This window comes from Protomyctophum parallelum (genome assembly GCF_964188405.1).
Source record: "Protomyctophum parallelum genome assembly, chromosome: 3".
NCBI classification, from domain to species: domain Eukaryota; kingdom Metazoa; phylum Chordata; class Actinopteri; order Myctophiformes; family Myctophidae; genus Protomyctophum; species Protomyctophum parallelum.
The window spans coordinates 19,006,007-19,027,710 of NC_139698.1; the positions used below are offsets into that span (position 1 = coordinate 19,006,007).

At 43.7% G+C, this 21,704-nt stretch overlaps 1 protein-coding gene across 2 annotated transcripts in view; it reads left to right on the plus strand.

Annotated features, from left to right (window-relative positions):
• The first annotated feature begins 2,576 nt into the window (after positions 1 to 2,576).
• Positions 2,577 to 21,704, plus strand: part of tbrg4 (transforming growth factor beta regulator 4) — a 29,380-nt gene continuing 10,252 nt past the window's right edge. The window contains exons 1-9 of one of the 2 annotated variants that reach the window (XM_083761180.1): positions 2,577 to 2,654; positions 6,790 to 7,035; positions 9,802 to 10,193; positions 12,359 to 12,679; positions 14,304 to 14,478; positions 15,196 to 15,353; positions 16,466 to 16,576; positions 18,327 to 18,471; positions 19,875 to 20,126. In XM_083761180.1, the coding sequence (XP_083617306.1) occupies positions 6,915 to 7,035; positions 9,802 to 10,193; positions 12,359 to 12,679; positions 14,304 to 14,478; positions 15,196 to 15,353; positions 16,466 to 16,576; positions 18,327 to 18,471; positions 19,875 to 20,126 (1,675 nt within the window). In that variant the 5' untranslated portion in view covers positions 2,577 to 2,654; positions 6,790 to 6,914. Of the gene's footprint in view, positions 2,797 to 6,789; positions 7,036 to 9,801; positions 10,194 to 12,358; positions 12,680 to 14,303; positions 14,479 to 15,195; positions 15,354 to 16,465; positions 16,577 to 18,326; positions 18,472 to 19,874; positions 20,127 to 21,704 lie in introns of both variants that reach the window. The other variant, XM_083761181.1, reaches the window with a different exon arrangement.

A 21,704-nucleotide genomic window follows, 5' to 3' on the forward strand; every position in this document is an offset into this window, starting at 1 on the left:
AGAAATCACTTTGCTCTCCGGAATGCTGAAAGCTGCATCATTCATAATTCCTACGTCACCACCACAGGGGGCGCATGCATAAAAAGTCCATAGACTTGAGGTGTTCCAGTATGAGTTGTTTTTATATTCAGTGTTGTTTCTGCTCTAACCATCATTATTATCAGTTGTCAGATTGTTCTGTAACTTACATTTAAGAAAAATTACCACAATGTAATATAAGTCACTCATTCTTGAGATAAGGGACAAAACTTTTTTCAAATCAGATTATTATTTTTTATTTTTTAAGAAACATTAACATTTGTAGACACAGGTCTCAACTACCAATCTTGAGAAGGAACAGGTTTTCCGCGTAACATTTCTTTCTAAAATGGGACATTTATGCACTTCATAACTGATTCATGTCAACTCCGTCAGACACACTAAAATCCCTTTTATTTTAATTTGATAATTTCAACAATAATATAAAGTCCTCGGTTATCTTATAATGGCTTTCAGTAGTCAAGTTAATGGGTTAAATGTTAAAGCAGTGCCGTGGAATCATGATACCTGAAGGTAGACAGGATGTCAGTCCAAACAAACATGGCACCTGCATGCAGCCATTTCATTAATTAGTCCTCCCCAATTAGTGCAGGTGTGTTGAATAAGTGAAGGCGTAGTCGTGTGGTTGTATGCATGGCATGACGGCAGTGGTGGAAAAAAGTATACTCACTTTTGTTACTTAAGTAAAAGTATCCATACTACAATGTAGAAATACTCTGTTTAATATACAAGTAAAATATCTGAATTATAAATGAATGCCACAGACGAAAAACTGTCCACACTATTTATCCATAATGTATCAATTATATTATAAGGGGTCAGGACAACGAGGCCTTTTCGTGGAGGGCTCAGCATGATATTTGGACTTACAGTAGACTGTTTTTCGTCTGTGGTACTCAAATGTACTTGAGTAAGAGTACAAGAGTATTGGCAGCAAAATATACTTAAAGTATAGCAAAAACAAAGTAAAGTACTCATTATGCAGAATATGTCCCATTTCAAGTTTTCAAATCTTTTGAAAATGTAGTTGTAATAATAATCAGTATACATTTTCAAATATGTAGTGGAATCAAAGCGATTGGACATCACTGGTTCAGACTAGCAACTAACAACTGTTATGCTTGCTGTGTATTTTACTGTTAATTGTGGGGTTATAGCCTAATAATTACCAACTAAAGCAACGACAATCCAACAAACATCGACGGCTGTGTAAACTCAATTACTAATTCATGATCTAGTTATTTACACTTGAAACCATATTATCACTGCTGGAGAGATTAAGTCATTTGACGATTGTAATTTCAGTTGTCAGTCAATTACTGAAGTCTATCATTTATTCGGTGCGTTAACGAGGACAGCTTAGTGCACTGTCCAATGAAAGGCTCTGTGGGTAAGCCTTGCTGTTGTCTGATAGGCTGTTCACCAGTGGTAAAAGTATCAATACTGCAATATAAATCAATCAATCAATCTTTATTTCAGACTATACAAGGTCCATAACGATAAACAATACTAGGGAACAAGTTACAGAACACTACAGAAATTAAAGACAGCAATAAACTTATTGAAGTTGCTTCAATAAGCATGTTCCATAAAGTCATCCTTTTGAAGGAATTAACCCATTTAGACCTGAGGACGATTCTACAAATGTCTTCTAAATCCTGACAGTTTTCTTGAAAAATCCATGTTTCTATGGCAGTGGTTCTCATACATTTTCATGTCAAGGACCCCCAATTAAATGGCAAGAAGGGTAAAATGTTTAGAGGCCGAGGATGACAACAAGTGAAATCACTTATTTGGAACACACATAGGATGATTTGAGAAAAATCAGAGGTGAAATTGTTGCCTTTCAAAGTTGATCATGTCACACTCAAACGTAGGCTACTTACCCAAAACGATGCAGGGTAATACACAAACCTTTCTTTCATTTTGAGACCATTATCGCAGTAGAGTAGACTATTTCAACTTGTCCACTGGGTGGTGCCATAGTATCATTTTTACGGTCTATATCAGCCAGGCAGGCAGGCAGGCAGGCAGTTTTTGTATTGACTTGTGCCTTCGTTTGAAATGTACCCATTCTACAAAATCTGAATGTCTGTCAATCAATCAGACAGACAGACAGACAGACAGACAGACAGACAGACAGACAGACATACAGACAGACAGACAGACAGACAGACAGACAGACAGACAGACAGACAGACAGACAGGCAGCTCTCATGTAAAGGTTTTTATTCAGCATATGTGTATGGACTTGAACTTGAACTTTTGCTCATCATGACTCACCATACAGCCTACAGGCAGGCAGGTAGTATTGCAATATAACACTTTGAAAGGACCAATGACTTCATGCCATGAACGTAAAAAAAAATAAGGAATACAAAATGGTATATAAAAATGAAAACGAAAGAGTGAAGAGAAGACGTCCCAATAATAATATGCCGCCGACATCTCTGACCAACCACAAGTTGGTCCGCGGCCCACGTGACCACCCACCCAAGTGACACGGGTGACGTAGTTTTCCTGCGACTGTCTGTCTAGTCGCCGACGCGACACAGCTGCGCGCCCCATGTGTGTGAATGTCGGATTACACGGCCCTCTATCGAGACATTTATAAGGTAAAAACGTGAATTAAACGTCCCTCAGACAGTCACGGCATGTGTGCACATGCAGTCGGACGTGTGCTGTTGAACGTGGAGGCCAGCTGGACACGGTGACAGGGTGTTTTCTAAACGTGACGCTTCATTTCTGCTTCACAAGGTCAGAATTGACCCTCTGGTTACTTCAGTGTGCTTGATCTCTCTCTCTCTATCTCTCTCTCTGCAGGAGTTGGTTACGTTCAAATGTGTTTATATGTTTGCTTTGGTTTCTGTCGATAGATAACTGCGCATAAATGTCGGTGTCTCTGTTTACTGTTGTGTAAAGCGTTTGGCATTATGAGTTACAGAACGCAAGTTCACAACAGACATCTGTAGAGGCAGCTAGCTGAGGTACTGTAGCTATACTAGGCAGAACCAGGCAACTTATGGTTGCAGGGACATTTTAAGTTTAGTATTTACCTTTTTTTTAAAGGTGTTCCTTCTTCGACAATTGGCTTGTCTGGCTCAGAGATTCTCAGCCATTTTAAGTTCAAGGACTCCTTGATAATGCGTTAGGCCTAGCCCAAACATTTAGATTCTCGTAGAGGGTTTTTTTCGATTCTGACGAATCTCTCTACGAGAGTCTAAAAGATATCCCCGCCCCTAACGTCGAAAAGGAACGTTTGTGCCTCAATATCACTCTTACCTTGTACAAATGCAAAATCTAAGCTGCTTTAAATGTTGCCCCACTTGTTTGTGATCTGTTCGCACCCATATTAAACACCGCACATGCTTATTTTTCAATAAAAAGGGTATTTTAATCCACTCTGTTTCGGAATCCTCCATTGTAAATGCGCAACAGAACATTGCCCGCGCCCCTAGCGGCCAGGGTTCTCTTGCGCATCTACAATGGAGAGAAAACCAACATGGCTGCCAGATTCCGAGACAGAGTGGATTAAAATACCCTTTTTATTGAAAAATAAGCATGTGCGGTGTTTAATCTGGGTGCGCACAGATCACAAACAAGTGGGGCAACATTTAAAGCAGCTTAGATTCTGCATTTGTACAAGGTAAGAGTGATTTTGAGGCACAAACGTTCCTTTTCGACGTTAGGGGCGGGGTTATCTTTTAGACTCTCGTAGAGAGATTCGTCAGAATCGAAAAAAACCTCTACGAGAATCTAAATGTTTGGGCTACGTTATGCCCACAGACCATTTTTAATGCGTGTATGTCTGAATCTCTCTGGGACCCCATGAATCACTGAAGTCCTCAGTGTTACACTGTGTACAAATGGGCTTGTAAGGGTCCATTTGGTTCAATGTGTACACTCTCCTACTGTATACTTCCTAACTATCAATCATTTAGCCCCGGGGGGGGGGGGGGGGGGGGGGGGGGGGGGGGGGATTGTCAAGCTAAATATACACATTTCAAATGTGCTATTCAGAGTTAATTGCGGTGACTTGTTATCTACTAAACTATAAATCCATTACATTATTACAAAGATCTGTCATAAAAAAATAACGTGTCCACGAAATGTACATGTAGCACTAGCCGCAATTTGCAACTCTAGATTTTTTTACAATGGGTTGAATCTAGAGTTGCAACAAGCTCCATCCACTTCCTATTCATCATTTTTGGTTTGCGATCTGCTTGTCTTAAACGACGTTAAACTCACCAACATTGCAGCTGTAGTCCAAGCTTGAATTATCCTCTTTCAATCTGCCGAGCTTGTTTTTCATAAAAATCCACCGTAGAGATGTTATGAGCTACTTTCTGTCAAGACATCCTCTGCAAATGATTATTTTTTTAAGTGTTGCAGTTTGGAAGCACTCGTTTCTGTTAACGGGTCGCGCTGCTGCCTCCTGCATTATGTGCAAATTCGAAACAGGTTGAACGCCGTTCAGTGACGTACAACGAGTGCTTCCAAACTCCAGCACTTAGAAAAAGAATCACTTGCAGAGGATGTCTTGACAGAAAGTAGCTCATAACATCGGACTGGCCTGCTGCCAAGCTGCAGAAGGGAGTTCTAACCGCGCCTCTAGCCTATGGCAGGCCAGTCTGGTGCATCTCAGAGGCAGCCTATAGCAGGCCAGTCTGGTGCATCTCAGAGGCAGCCTCTAGCCTATGGCAGGCCAGTCTGGTGCATCTCAGAGGCAGCCTCTGAGTCTAGCCTATGGCAGGCCAGTCTGGTGCATCTCAGAGGCAGCCTCTAGCCTATGGCAGGCCAGTCTGGTGGGACAGGTTACAGGAGAAAGGGAGGCACTGGAGCAAGTAATAAAGCGACAACGTTTCGATGTTCATTTACATCTTCGTCAGCTGTTACTACGACTGACCTCATCCATTCTACATGACTTGGATCTCCTTATGGACCTGTCACGTCATCACCGACTCTTCATCCCCTGTATCTCCATATATGGAGCGGACCAACCGATTATTCCATACACAGAGATTATTCCATACACGGAGATGACGCCACGTCATTCTGACTTCTCCGAGATGACCCGATCAGCTCAGTGGAATACGCTGGTATAAAGAGGGACAGTACAGCAGATTCCAACCAACAACAATCTCCGACCAACGCGACTCCCCGGAATCTACCTTTTCAAGACGCTCAGATGACAACAACGAACGCGCCCCAGGATCTCCAACGGTACTCTTTCTCAGCACTGGACACTGGACACATGACAGGACACAGACCTCTTAACCCATTTAGGCCTGACGTCGAAATTTAAAAAAATGTCTTCAAAATCTTGACTGTTTTCTGAAAAACCCTTTTTCTGTTTCTGTATCAGTGGTGCTCAATATTTCATGCCAAGGACCCCTCAAATTATATGTAATATGCCTCCTGATAATATGTTGATGATTTTTCAAAAATAGCAGACCTACAAGTTCATAGCACGGCACTCAGTGCCGTGCTATGAGCATGATGTATATCTGCTATTTTTCAATAGCTAATGTATAACATAATGCTTTAAAACACCAAAAGTGGTTCCCGCTCCAAAATGGGTTAAATAAAGACTACAATTTCAAGCCCTTTGACCTTCGGTAGAGGACCACGGCCAAGCACAGCTCAACCCATACGAACTAAAGTATCTGGCCGTACAACCCAGAATCCCAGATACCTCTGTAGTATGTACCACGACTCATACACTCCACCGGTATCTGGCCGTACAACCCAGATACCTTTTACCTTTTGTGGTGGGTCCTAATCCTAGCCTTTGAGTAAACGGTCCTTTCCTTTAGTAGTATTTACTATTTTACAACTGGTGTATATATATCTGCTGGAATGGATTTGAATACCAGATTCTTCGCTCCAGGGAAATGCGTTGAGGGTTCTGTCATATCATGGCTGTTAATGGAATTCGTGCTGTGCGATTTTTGCTCAAATGTGAATCTCGATTTTCTTTATTCTCACACGATTCTCATTTTGTCCATGAAATATTTATTGCCTTTTTTTTAGCCTGTAGTTGCTGAACATGACTACATTCAAAATGTAGCACCTGGAGTCAACTAACTACTGTGGCTTTGTTTAAACGGACGACATCAAAGTGCTTGACTTAAACCTCTCATAAAGTCTCGTAGCAAAAACACAAGAGTAACTAAAAATGAATTTCACAGCCCAACCAATGCTGCACGATTGTGCACGATTGTCTCAAACATAGAAGAAAGCTTGACGGAACACGACTCGCTCACTGTATAAATATTTTTTTTCCTTTTATTTTTATCATGCTCATAAAGTGCTCTGTGCTCAAAGTGCAATTAAAAAGCAAACGTTTCGGTCCTAACTAAGACCTTCGTCAGTGCTATATGATTTTACCCAGACAAAGAACGTTGCTCTTAAAGAGCTCTAAAACAATACAGCTCACGTGCTGAGATTGTTTTGTGCTGTATTCTTTTTTTTTTTTTATACATTGAGCGAGTCGTGTTCTGTCAAGTTTTCCTCTTTCCCCCCTCACAACAGTTCTTACTTTGGGATGTCCAGTCTATAGAACGTCTCTTCATCACAACAGGTCTTACTTTGGGATGTCCAGTCTATATAACGTCTCTTCATCACAACAGGTCTTATATATGGGATGTCCAGTCTATATAACGTCTCTCTTCTCCATCACAACAGGTCTTATATATGGGATGGGATGTCCAGTCTATATAACGTCTCTCTTCTCCATCACAACAGGTCTTACATATGGGATGTCCAGTCTGACCTCTGGACCGTGAGAAGCTGTTATTTCAAACCCTCCTCCTGCTCCCGTTTCCAGTGAGGTCTCTCTCTCTCTCTCGTCCGTCCGTCCGTCCGTCTCCATGACGGGCAGACTGCTGGGTCGATGTACGCGCCTCCTCTCTCGGGCTCATGGCGCCCAAGCCGCAGCGGCTGCCTCCTCCGTCGCAGCCCCCCGCCTGCCCGCCGCCCCCCTCAACAACGGTAAGGCCCATTGTTAACCCATTCTGACCTGAGATCAGATTCTAAAAATGTCTTCTACATCCTGACAGCTTTCATTCTGCACCTGAGATCAGATTCTATAAATGTCTTCGACATCCCGACAGTTTTCTGAAAAAGCCTATGTTTCTGTCAGTCGTTCTTCGATTTTTAAAAAATAGCAGACCTACAAGCTCTTAGCGTGCCACTCGGTGGAGCGCTATGAGCTTGTAGATCCGCTATTTTTCAATAGCTAAAGCATAGCATGATGCTAACACCATCACCCAGTGTTGTTTTTGGCAGCACATTTTTATTTTAGTTTTTGTCGTAGTCTCTTGAACAGTTTTCATTTAGTTTTAGTCACATTTTAGTCACCTGCTGTCCTGGGATGTTTTAGTGTTCTAGTTTTAGTCGACTAAATGTCATAAGATTTTAGTCTACTAAATTTACAGTTGATTTAGTCGACTAAAATGTGTTTTGGCGGGCCTTGATGCCGTCACAATGGCTGATTTTACACTTACTGATCTACAAGCACACAACTGTGACGCGTTGTGTGCTTGTAGATCGGCTATTTTCAGCATGTGTAGTACTAGTAATGTAAAATGTGTAGTAAGTGTAAATGTAGTGTAATGCATGTGTAGTAAGTGTAACATGACTTGTCTTTTACTTATACTGGATCTCTTGTCCACTAGTCCCTTCCTAACATTATAGTCTAGTTTTTAACTGTTGACGAAATTGTCAATACATTTTGTCTTAGTTTTAGTCACCGTAGCTTAGTTTTCATTTAGTTCCATTTAGTTTTCCTCAGTGAAAAAAGGTAGTCGACAAACATGTTTCGTCTTAGTTTTAGTCGACAAAAACAACACTGCTGATCGCAATTATTTGAGACCTTCGGAATTATTTTTTGCATAAATAAAACGTTTCTATGTGTGTTGTCCGTACATTTTTCAAATGTTTAAAAAAAGAGCACAAATAGCAGATCTAAAGGCCTATTCATAGTCTGGATTTTCGGTGGTAAGGTGACCACCGCTCCGGTGGTGAGCTGACCACCGGAGCTGAAATAACGTTGAGCGGTGGTGAGTAAAAACAGAGCGAAGGGCTGGAGCGGTGGCGGTGGTTTGCTCTTCACCGCGGCGCGTGACGTCATGTTGTAGTTCGGTGGTCACCTAACCACCGAAAATCCAGACTATGTATGAGCCTTAACAAGATTACAACACACGTCACTAAGTGTTGTCTTGTAAGCTTGTAAAAAATAATGGATTGCATTTTTGTAGCGCTATTCTATGCACTACGGGCTTACTCAAAGCGCTCTAATGGTCCATTCATTCATACACTGGGAGGTGAAGCGGCGAACAGTCAACGCCAGCGTCCTCACTCCCCACATTCACACACCAATGGTGGCGACCACTGGAGGAAATGCAGGGTTTCAGTGTCTTGCCTTAAGGACACTTCGACATGTGGACAGGAGGAGGAGCTGGGATTCGAACCGCCGACCCTTGGATCATTGGATGACCTGCTCTACCTCCTGATCCCCACATCCGCGCCCCCAATCTGCTATTTGTGATATTTTGTATTTGTACATTTTTCAGAAAGGAAAAAAAAAAAGTGTCTTTGATTTCTTTGTATATTTCTTAGTCATTTGTTTTTTACTGCCTTGTGCTTTTTGTGATTACGAAGGCCAAGCACAAATACAAATTGCAGTGGTGGAAAGTAACTAAGTACTTTTACTTAAGTACTGCACTTAAGTACATTTCTTTTGTATTTGTACTTGAGTATTTCCAATTTCCAATTATTTTACTTCTACTCCATTACATCTCAGAGCCAAAATTTTTACTTTTACTTTAGTACAATTATTTGACAGTTACAGTACTTTGGAGATTTAATTTTGATTAGAAAACATACATTAACCACTTCAACGCATTGTGAGCTTGTAGATCTGCTAATTGTAGTATTGGTACTTTTACTTAAGTAAAATGGAATACGTTTTCCACCACTGACTGAAATTGTAACTTTTCAATGTTCAATGCAAAATACTATTAAAGCAATAATATACAATAATAAGCTTTTTTTTTTTTTACATTTATTGGTATTCAGACAGCCAACAATGAGTAAAACGCTCCCAAAAACATAGTCTCTGTGACACACCTAGAGGCCACAATCTGCATTCAAAGATGTTCCTAGAAGCTTTGTCATTGGTCGAAAAAAAAACCCGGTCGCAATGGCTAACCAATCAGGAAGTAGACAGGCAAATCGACCAATGACAAAGCTTCTAGGATAATCTTTTAATGCAAATTGCGGCCCCTAGACGAGTCACAGAGATAAAAACTAATTTTGGGAGCGTTGTACTCATTGCTTGCTGTCTGGGGGGAAATATGTTTTTTTACATTATTGCTTATAGCAGCTTTAACCCATTTTGGGGCGAGAACCCATTTTGGTGTTGGCATTATGCTATGCTTTAGCTATTGAAAAATAGCAGACCTACAAGCTCACAGCGCGCCACTCGGTGGAGCGCTGTGAGCTTGTAGATCTGCTATTTTTTTTATTTTGAAAAATCGAAGAGCGACTTGACATAGACATTTTTAGAATCTGATCTCAGGTCAGATCAGAAAACTGTCAGGATGTAGAAGACATTTTTTTAATCTGATCTCAGGTCAGATCAGAAAACTGTCAGGATGTAGAAGACATTTGTAGAATCTGATCTCAGGTCAGAATGGGTCAAATCGTTAATCTCAACTAATCGTGGACTTTCTAATGTTCTAACCATGACCACAGGCCTCAACACTGAGCTGCTACGGCCCCGGGGTGGTCCGTTGTGGCGCGGGGCTCCGGGGAGGCCGCTGTGCGAGCGGGCGGCGGCGGTGGCGAGCATCGCCTCGGCCTCCTCCTCCGCCGTCGTCAGCGAGGCGTCAGAAGACCGAGGCCAGATCCCGGTCCTGCCGAAGCGCACGCGCCTCGACGACCTGGTGGAGCGGGCCACGGCCGCCGAGGACATCCTGCGGGCCTGGAGCACGCACGGCGGCGACGCCAACCACGCCGCCAACTCCATCGCCAAGCTGGCCCGCCTGCAGCGGGAGGGCAAGGGCAAAGGGCGGCCCGTGATGGACGGCGCCGAGTTGCTGGCCGACCCGCGGCTGCAGCACATGATGGCGACGATAAATGAACAGGTATGCTTATTGCTATGCTATACTATGGCCCCCCCGGTGTTGATGTTGTTGACGGCAAACTTTTTTTTTTTTTTCACAGTTTTGTTTATTCAAGATTCAGGGTATACAGTAAATCAAATAATGACAGTATATGTGACACACCCATATGGAACAACATATCAAAGAGATAACGTGTACATATAAAAATGTTGTGAGCACCGTACACAAAATATTGTGGTAGCATAAAAAAAAAGAATTTGCATAGTCCTATGCTAACAACATGGAAGCGACACTGATACAAACCACATAACCTGAATCAAGTTTTGAAACAAAAACAAGACAAACGTACGACAAGACAAGACAACATGGCATGGTCATTGGTCACCCTTCAAAACATAATGGACGTCGGTTGACGGCAACATTTTGATTTCGTTTTTAGTCATTAGTCTTTTGAATTAGTGGTATAGTCTGTTAGCTGCGAGAGTGAGGTCTATTGCCAACACCAACTCAGGATTCCTGGATCGATCGCTTGCCCTCCACACTTTCCCGTCCAACGTCAGGTTCTTGAGCTCTGCAGTGTTGTCAGCCGAGCTGTCGCGCCGCAGCACGTCTACATTAGGTGGTACGCTTCTTTCCCATCCTGGCTTTGCCCTGTGGTTGGCTCCCATATAGGGTCAATTTACTTGCCTCTAGTTCTATGGGTGCCTGACGCAGTGCCCTGCCAGCCTCATCCTTCTCTCTCTGACTTTGTCCGTGACCCGTGGTAGGTCCCCATAGAGGTCCACATTTCTGATGCGGTCCGTCCATGTGACACCTAATTTTTAATACAAAAATAATGTATTATTATTAGTTCTAGTCACATTTTGTGTCAACTGAAATGTTTCGGTGTTTGGTCTAGTTTTAGTCGAATAAATATCATGCGATTTTAAAGATATTTTTTTTTTGCGGCTTACGCCTTTTATTGATTTTTTGAAGGGACAGACAGTAGGCTGACAGGAAACGGGAGAGAGATGGGGGGATGACATGCAGTAAAGGCCGTGTCGGGTCCGGGAGTCGAACCCGCGGCACACTGCGACTGGATTACCAGTCCGGTGCCCAGACCGTTACGCTACGGCCTGGGCCATCATGCGATTTTAGTCGACTAAATCTACAGTTGGTTTTTGTCGGCTAAAATTTATTTTGGGCCCGGCCTTGATGGTGTGCATTGGCAGTGGCACTGCCCTCGCGATTCAATGGGAGGCATCCTTTGGTTAGACATATAGCATTGGTCCGACTGGATTAAGGTCTGGTTAGTGAGGGGTGCGTTAAAATGACCGGATTAAGGTTGGTGAGGGGTGCGTTAAAACGACCGGATTAAGGTTGGTGAGGGGTGCGTCAAGACGACCCGATTAAGGTTGGTGAGGGGTGCGCTAAAACGACCCGGATTAAGGTTGGTGAGGGGTGCGTTAAGACGACCGGATTAAGGTTGGTGAGGGGTGCGTTAAGACGACCGGATTAAGGTTGGTGAGGGGTGCGTTAAGACGACCGGATTAAGGTTGGTGAGGGGTGCGTTAAGACGACTGGATTAAGGTTGGTGAGGGGTGCGTTAAGACGACCGGATTAAGGTTGGTGAGGGGTGCGTTAAGACGACCGGATTAAGGTTGGTGAGGGGTGCGTTAAGACGACCGGATTAAGGTTGGTGAGGGGTGCGTTGAAACGACCGGATTAGGGTTGGTGAGGGGTGCGTTGAAACGACCGGATTAGGGTTGGTGAGGGGTGCGTTAACCCATTTTAGGTGAGAACCCCTTTTGTTGTTAGCATTACGTTATGCTTTAGCTATTTAAAAATAGCAGATCTACAAGCTCATAGCGCGCCACCGAGTGGCGTGCTACGAGTGGCGCGCTACGAGCTTGTAGTAGGTCTGCTATTTTTGAAAAATCAAAGAACGACTGACATAGAAACATGGCTTTTTCAGAAAACTGTCATTTTCAAACAGACATTTTTAGAATCTGATCTCAGGTCAGAATGGGTTAAGGGTTGGGAGAGGGTTACGGTTAGGTTCAGGTGTGCTGCCCCGTGGGAGGTGAGGGTTTGAGATGTCGGACCGGCGATGGCATGTCTAACCAAAAGCACGCACCCGATTCAATTCGACCATTACGATTATTATTATGGTGTTTTTGTTGTGTTGTCTACTCTCCCTCCCCCAGGTGACCACGGTGTGGAACGGCGCTCTGGTGAACGCGATGCGGGCCCTGCGGGCCCTCGGCGTCCCCTTCAGCAACCCGGCGCTCCGCTCCGTCCACACGGACGTGCTGTGGCGCGTGCGCCGGCTCTCCGCCAAGCACCTGGCCTTCCTGGTGGAGTGGGGCGCCGGGCTCAAGGGCCCGCACGAGGAGGCCCTGATGAGCGCCGCCTTCAAGCAGCTGGAGCTGCACTGGACGGAGATCTCCGACGTCAAGACCGTCCGCATGCTCATCTCCCAGGGGCAGCACATGTCGCCCGCGCTGATGGACAAGCTGGAGGACAAGGTATATAGTAGTGACGAGAGAGGGCGGGTGGTTACCGACCAGTGTTGTTTTCGACATGACGACGTCAACGCCCCTTTTTCCAGGACTTCACATGGGTGTAATTGGTGTTGGAGAACCACTGCACACTAAATGGAACAGCCTTAATTAGTATCATCGGTAACACCTGTGAAGGAAGTAGGGAAGCGGCCCGGAGGTAGGACGAGCCAGAGTGTAGAGTAGGAGAGTAGCGACACGCTTTGATCTCGCCGGGCTATAGTTCCAAACATTGCTCCTATGGCTGGAACTATCCCTTTGAGATAGAATGAGCACTTCCGCATTCCATTGTTACAATGGGAGTCAAGAGCTAGTGTCGCCGCTCTCTTACTAGTTTACTCTGGGACGAGCTATTCTGTGTGCATATATAGTCCATTGAAGAAAGTGTACGTGGTGTTTTTTAAATGGTAGACCTTGAGAACAGATCTAACAATGTCTTCTTTTCTGAAAAAACTATGCTTCTACAGTATGTCAGTAGTGCTCTCAATATTTCATGTCAAGGACCCCAAAAATGTATGTAATTGGCCGCCGACCCCCACCTGAAAATATGTTGTTCGAACGACCCCCCACAAGATATGAGTTAAAGTTAAAGATATGGGAAACAATGACATAGCGAAAAAATAGATATATAGACATAGAAATATGTCACAGGTTTATCTATCGATATACACACAAAAGGAAAACAAAAACACTGTAATAATAATAATAATAATATCTGGAACTTATATAACGCTTTTCTAATACCCAAAGACGCTTTACATGTGTGGGGGACCAAGAGAGAGAAATGACAACATTATTAGAAAAACAAGTAAGAGTAAAACCAATAAAACCAATGGGCATTATGCATGGAAATCAACACTGCTTCAGAGATTAAAATAGGGTGCATTTTGCATCCCAAAATGCAGTTTATAGTTATAAGGGACGCAATAAAACAACGACCTCTGCATCCACGGGATGTACTACTGTACTGTTTTTTTATTCTAGTTTATTTTTGCTAGCTTTAGTTATAATAATCATTTTTTTTCTTCAGTTTTCTACATTAATATAACCACATTATAACCATATAAAATAAAATCGGAGGTAAATGCTGCAATTTGTAAAAAATATAAGAGGGACTCATAAAATGTCCTTGGGACTCATCTAAAACAGAGGTTCCCAACCACGTCACTGGTACTAGTACCACTGGTGGTACTTGAGCCCCCCCTCTGTTGGTACACAGAGGAGTGAGTTGCCCAAAAAAGGCATGAAATGGAATGAAATATTTATATTACTACAGGTAGTTCTTCTGACCAAGCAATTGGTTGAAATAGGCTACACCTAGCCATTAATAGAATGTTTGAGAAGGGATTAATCACATTCGAAATATCAGCAGTTGTGCTGATTTAGACAGGGTTTTGTCATGAGCAGCAGCATAATTGGCTTAGGAATGGAACAAAAAGGGCAGGTATATATATGCTCCTGCATTTTAACCATAGATTCATATAGTATGGTGGCACTCGGAGAGCCAAAACTGGTGGTACTTCCAGTATAAAAAAGTTTGGGAACCACTGATCTAAAAGACCACTCCTTCCTCTCCTCTCCTCTCCCGCAGGCCCTGGAGCTGTCGGAGAACTTCTCGGCGGAGGACATCCGCAGGGTGTGCCTGTCCCTGGCCGCTCAGGGCAGCCGCTCCGTCCCCCTGCTCCGGGCCATGTCTTACCACCTGCTGCAGAAGCCCTCGTCCGAGCTGGGCACGCCTCTGCTCCTGGACATGGCCTACGTCTATGGTATGATGACGCTCGACTCACTGCACTGACCTGAGATCGGATTTAAAAAAAAGTATTACATCCTGATAGTTTCATTATTGACTCATTCTGACCTGAGATCAGATTCTAAAAGTGTCTTCGATCTTTTCAAAAATAGCAGACCTACAAGCTTGTAGATCTGCTATTTTTCAATAGCTAAAGCATAACATGATGCTAACACCAAGAGAGGTTCCCGCCCCAAAATGGGTTAAGCAATAATGTCAAAATTTGAATGACCCTTTTTTCTTTTTTGGCATTCAGACAGCCAGCACAAGGGGTAGGCTGTCAAAAAAAATGATTTGAATTAGAATCGCGATTCCCATTATGAACGATTCACCCTGGGGAGAGCAACGGACTTGAACTCATGCTTCCTTCATGCATGAGTGTCCAAGTTGCTCCTTTACACCTGACAGGGGGGAGTTTCCCTGGTTGGACGTGGCGCGTGGAAGGAACACGTTATTCCAACCAGTTCCTTTCCCCTCCATCAGGCGCCCCGGCTGGCCAGGGGGAGGCAGTTTAGAGTCCAGGATTTGTACCGGTAATATGAACCGCACTACACTACGCAGCGGCCGTCGAGTGATATTACAATGAGCGCTTCCAAAGTCCAAACTCCCGACGCTGCTCAATGTTTTGCCCACCACTAGATGAAAGTGACCTCTGATGTTCTTTCCTTGTCCTCCGTTCCCCCCCCCCATGCAGGGAAGTTGAACTTCCACCACTCTCAGCTGTTCCAGCGGATGTTGACAGAGTTGCTGCCCAGGGTTCCCGAGCTGAGTCCTGCCGACGTCACGCGCTGTGCCAAGTCGCTGGGCTTCCTCAAGTTGCTCCACTACCCAATGTTTGAGGCCTTCACCGAGGTCAGTCATGGACTATAGCCTCGGGGATGCAAGTATGCACCCCACTCTGTCGCTCTATGTAATTAGTCTCATGTCGCGCAGCTGTGTCTAGATTCTCCCCGGGAGCTGCCTAGGCTAGTCATGGACTAACACCAGGGATCCTCTCTCAATAGCGACACAGTTGAGTTCTCTGCCCCGCGTAGGGAGGGACTTCCCCCCCCCCCCCCCCCCCCATGAAAGGAGGGACTTTCGCCCTATTGTGTCCTTGAAATGAATCGCCTCTTGTCTCGATTGTCTTGAAACATGACATCATGGGCCGGCTATGCTCGATAACGGGCTCGACAAGCCCAAAGCTTATTGATAACCGGATCTCAATAAATGTTTTATCGAGTTTGTACTGGGCTCGGGGTTTTCGAGTAACACCCCTTACTTCCCAACCCCACCTCTTTCAAACTCCTGTCTAACAATTCAACACTGAATATACGTCATGTAGCAAAGTTGCACATTGATTTACTGTAACATCAGCCTCACTGTGTGTGTCTCTCTTTCCACAGGACAACAGTATATACTGTAGCAAACGGTGTTGTTTTCGTCGACTAAAACTAAGACGAAAAATGTCCGTCGACTACCTTTTTTCACTGAGGAAAACTAAATGGAAACTACATGAAAACTAAGCTACGATGACTAAAACTAAGACTATTGGTGACCATTTCAAACAAATAAAAACTAGACAAAAATTTTAGGCAGGGACTAGTGGACAAGATATTCGGTAATGAATAAAAGACAAGTCATTTTACACTTGGTTGCATGCTGAAAATAGCCGATCTACAAGCTCACAACGTGTGTTGTGAGCTTGTAGATCGGCAAGTGTAAAATCTGTCATTACGACGGCATCAAGGCCCGACAAAATACATTTTTTGTCGACTAAATCAACTGTAGATTTAGTCGACTAAAATCTTCTGATATTCAGTCGACAAAAAAATTCTGGGTGACTAAAAATGTGACTAAAACTAACTTTCATTCCAAAGACTACGACTAAAACTAAAATAGAAATGTTGCTGTCGAAAAAACAACACAGTTAGCAAAACGGTGTCTCACTGCGTGTCTCCCTCTCTCTCTCTCTCTTTTCACAGAACTACATGGCAAACAGTGTGAAGTACAGCACCTCTCATCTGTGTAACCTGATCATGACATTGGCCCGCTTGGGCTTCCAGCCCACAAAGTCCACAGAGTTCTATCACCAGGTAAAAAAAACCCATTCAGGCCTGACGTCGGGAAAAAGAAAAAAAAAACGTTTTCTTAATCGTCTTTTTTTTTTTAAGATTTGAGGCACGTTTTAACGATTTTTCAAAAATAGCAGACCTACAAGTTCATAGTGCGCCACTCGGTGGCGTGCTATGAACTTGTAGATCTACTATTTTTCAATAGCTAAATTATAACATAATGTTTAAAACACCAAAATGGGATAAAGTTATTTTTTTATTTTTCTCCCCCGCCCAGTGGTTCTCAGTCTTTGTCTAGATCAGAGCCAACCTGAAAATCTCAAAAGTATTCGCCTGATTGATTGATTGATTTGCTTTATTATACAGAAATATAAACGGCACCTGGTACAGTCATTTAACTTCTACGTTTTTATCCCACGATGTTGTAACCCGTTGTTCACCCGTGTCAATTATCTTTTTTTTTGTCAAATATGTTTTTATTGAACAGATTATAAATTATTACAAACATTATGATATGAAATACTTTTTTTATGAAACAAAACATAAACAAGACAAAAAAGAGAAAGAAATCCCTTAACCCTCCCACCCATACTGCTCAGTGACACTGCATACTACCGGTATATAATAAGATGATAGAAAGCTCATGGAAAACATCTGAAAAGAAAATGGCGTACAGTCAACCATATCAATGGTATCCTGTCTATTAATTGTTTCTACTCGGGTAATGGACAAGGGGCAGCCAAACCTTATCAAACTGTCTCTCCCTGTTTCTCAGGAAATACCTTATTCTCTCAAGATGAAGTGTACTAGTCATTTCATTTAACCAGTGCTTAAATGCAGGAGCCTCCTCCTTCTTCCAGTGTGTCAGAATTAGTTTTTTCGCTGTAATCAGACCATATGAGAAGAGTTGTTTCTGTGCTTTCGTCAACATAGGCATGGAGTCTGACCCTGTGTCAATTATCTAATGTCATCCTGGGCTCTACACACCCTCCGCCAACCTGGGGAGAGCAACGGACTGGGGGGGGGGGGACGGGACACAACGCTGTTTTTGCTACGACCGCAATATGCAATTTAGCCCTCTGGAGTGAGTGGAAATACAGTGGCCCTCTGGAGTGAGTGGAAATACAGTGGCCCTCTGGAGTGAGTGTGGAAATACAGTGGCACCTCTGGAGTGAGTGTGGAAATACAGTGGCACCTCTGGAGTGAGTGTGGAAATACAGTGGCACCTCTGGAGTGAGTGTGGAAATACAGTGGCCCTCTGGAGTGAGTGTGGAAATACAGTGGCCCTCTGGAGTGAGTGTGGAAATACAGTGGCCCTCTGGAGTGAGTGTGGAAATACAGTGGCCCTCTGGAGTGAGTGTGGAAATACAGTGGCACCTCTGGAGTGAGTGTGGAAATACAGTGGCCCTCTGGAGTGAGTGTGGAAATACAGTGGCCCTCTGGAGTGAGTGTGGAAATACAGTGGCCCTCTGGAGTGAGTGTGGAAATACAGTGGCCCTCTGGAGTGAGTGTGGAAATACAGTGGCACCTCTGGAGTGAGTGCGTAAATACAGTGGCCCTCTGGAGTGAGTGTGGAAATACAGTGGCCCTCTCCATCGTCAAAGTTGCCCACCCCTGATCTAGAGTAACGAGGGGTTGTGTTTCAGGTGCACAGCCTCTCTGGACGAGTCTCTGCCTATCCTCTAGAGTAACGAGGGGTTGTGTTTCAGGTGCACAGCGCTCTGGACCAGTCTCTGCCTGTCCTCTAGACTAACGAGGGGTTGTGTTTCAGGTGCACAGCGCTCTGGACCAGTCTCTGCCAGACCTGGAGCCCTTCCTGCAGACGGACGTGGTGTGGTCTCTGTGTGTTCTGCAGCAGGCCAAGACCAGCCACCTCACCGCGCTCACACAACACGCACACACGGCCAAAGTCACAGGTACGCACGCATGGTATTTTTACAAGACAAACGGTCTGCACGCACACACAAACAAATGCTATAGTTACAGAGCCACGCCGTTGAACTCACCACAAGCAGGGCTGTCTTAACCCATTCTGACCTGAGATCAGATTAAAAAAAATCTTCTACATCCTGACAGTTTTCCATTCTGACCTGAGATCAGATTAAAAAATGTCTTCTATGTCAGTCGCTCTTCGATTAAAACAAAAATAGCAGACCTATGCTATGAGCTTGTAGATCTAAAGCACGACATGATGCTAATACCAAAATGGGTTAAGTTGACCATTCATTGTCACACAAAGAATGTGCGAGTAACGATTTAATTGTGTTGAAATTGGAACATTTATATGAATAGAATTTACATTTCTGCTTGCCTCTGATACCGTAACTGAAGAAATTACTGGATTTTTTTTTTTTTACAAATGTTATACTTATAATAGAAATGGATGATCTACATGCTTACAACGTGTCACTTTGTGTCACGTAAGCTTGATGATCTGCCATTTCTATTTTATGTTTTTCATTCATGAAAAAATGTCAACACGGACACGATTATGACGATTAGGACTAAAAAATTGTGATTATCTAAAATCATTTATGATCATTTTATGATGTGATTTTAGACGCTTTTGCAATAATGGGGACAACCCATGTGTAAGTGTCCACCAGTGTTGATTTCGTCGACAAACTAAGACGCAAAATGTTCGTCGACTACCTTTTTCCACTGACGAAAACCAAATGGAAACTAAATGAACACTAAGCTATGGTGACTACCGGTAAATATATTGACAATTTCGTCAACCGATAAAAACTAGACTAAAATGTTAGGAAGGGACTAGTGGACCAGAGAAGTCATTTTACAATTAGTTGCATGCTGAAAATAGCTGATCTAAGGTTCTAGATCTGCTATTTTCAGCAAGTGTAAAAACCGTCATTATGACGGCATCAAGGCCCGCCAAAACACACTATTTAGTCGGCTAAAATCTTGTGATAGTTAGTCGACTAAAACTAGACTTAACACAAAAACATTCCAGGTGACTAAAATGTGACCCAAAACGTATTCAAGGGACGGATGACGAAAACTAAAATCAGAATTCTCTGCCCAAAAACGACACTGGTGTCCTCTCCTCTCTCCTCTCATATTCCACTCCGTCCTCCGAGGCAGCGGTGGCCGAACGGTTTGCGGAGCGGTCTTGATATCGGAAGGTCGCTAGTTCGTATCCCCGGACCGGCACGTTAAAACTAACACCGCTGAAGTGCCCTTGAGCAAGGCATTGAACCTCTACCATGAAATGTTCTATGAGCAGGGCCTGGCTGTAAACAAGTTCTTGAGCTTAGTCCAGTTACCCTGGGTAAACATAGTACCTTTCCTTTCCGTGCAGGTGACCCGTCTCGGGCGGAGAACTATCGACAGAAGCTGCTTCAGATCGCCGCCACCCTGCGCTTGGAGCACCCCCCCCAACACCCCTCCTCCTCCTCCTCTGTCCCCCTCCTCCTCGCCTCCGCCGAGACCCCCAAAAGCACTTCCGTCTCCCCGCTGCAGAGCAGCCTCATGCTGGCCCTGCAGAGCCTGGTGGGTGCGCGCACGGACGCACTGCGGACGGCGGTGGACACCGTGTACGGCTGGACTATAGGCAAGTTAACCCATTCTGCCCTGAGATCAGATTCAAAAAAATGTCTTCTGCATCCTGACAGTTTTCCATTCTGCCCTGAGATCAGATTCTAAAAAATGTCTTCTGCATCCTGACAGTTTTCCATTCTGACCTGAGATCAGATTCAAAAAAATGTCTTCTGCATCCTGACAGTTTTCCATTCTGACCTGAGATCAGATTCTAAAAAATGTCTTCTACATCCTGACAGTTTTCCATTCTGACCTGAGATCAGATATCTAAAAATGTCTTCTATGTCAGTCGCTCTTCGATTTTTCAAAAATAGCAGATCTACAAGCTCTTAGCACGCCACTCTGTGGCGCGCTACAAGCTTGTAGATCTGCTATTTTTTCAATAGCTAAAGCACGACATGATGCTTACACCAAAATGGGTTCCCGCCCAAAATGGGTTAAGAAGGCTGACTCAAACTAAATGGGTTTAAAATGCTTTGGAAACGAGGCTTTATTTTCTCACGAACGTAGGGGAGTATTGTAACGAGGAAGAAAATAAACGACAGACCCTAACCCATATGGAATGGTGCAGGAACCCCCACCACCACCACTGTGTCAGGTGGACCCACCTGACACAAATAGTGCTGGTCCCCAGGTCGCTCTTAGTCAGGATGGTGGTCCCTGGGTCACAAACTCACAATCAATTGAAAACCCCTAGGTTTATAGAGCGTCGCAGTCCCGCCCCCCCCCCCCTCGAGAGACCCGGAAAATAAATCCCCCGTTCATTTTCCTCATAGACTTTTCAGAAAGTATTTATTTAAAGACGTTTTACGCCGCGGACAAAGCCAACTCTTGTCGTGACAAAATCATGACAACAAACACATTTTTTTTGGGCCAAACAAAGAATTAGAAAGTAAGAAAAAAAACAGCAGGTTACAACACTTTGTGTTGTTTTTCATCTATGTAATTATTTGTTTGGTCCAAAATATTGTGTGTGTGTGTTATGATTTGTCACGACAAGAGTTGGCTTCGTACGACGCTTAAAAGGTCTTTAAATAAATACGTTTTTGAAATGCCTATGGGGAAAAATGCATTGGGATTAATTTCCCGGGCCACTCGTTGTTCTGAAAGGGGGAGGGACTGCGACGCTCTATTTGTACATAAGCACCAGAAAAGAGACTGCATTTCTTTTTTTTTAAACACTTTATTTTTATTTTTATTGATGCAGCAATGAATAAACATACGTGTACATTTTGTTGTATCCGACATGTAAATATCCCCCCCTCCCCCTCCCCCCAATCAAGGTCAGAACAAGACAAATAAAACAAAGACAGACAGTACAAGAAAGTAAAAGTAATCAGTAAACTAGTATTGAAAGTACTAATGAACATAGTAAAAAGAAAAAGATAATAAATAAAAAAAAGAGTGTAAAACAGCATTTTCCATCAGGGCATGGTACGTATCTAGGTTACATACATTGTATCCATCATTCAGTTAAATAGTAAATTGCTCTATATCCAACTGTCTAATTACTGAAGAGACTGTATTTTAATGGCTGTGTGTGTGTGTGTGTGTGTGTGTGTGTGTGTGTGTTTTTTCCCCCCTCCCATCA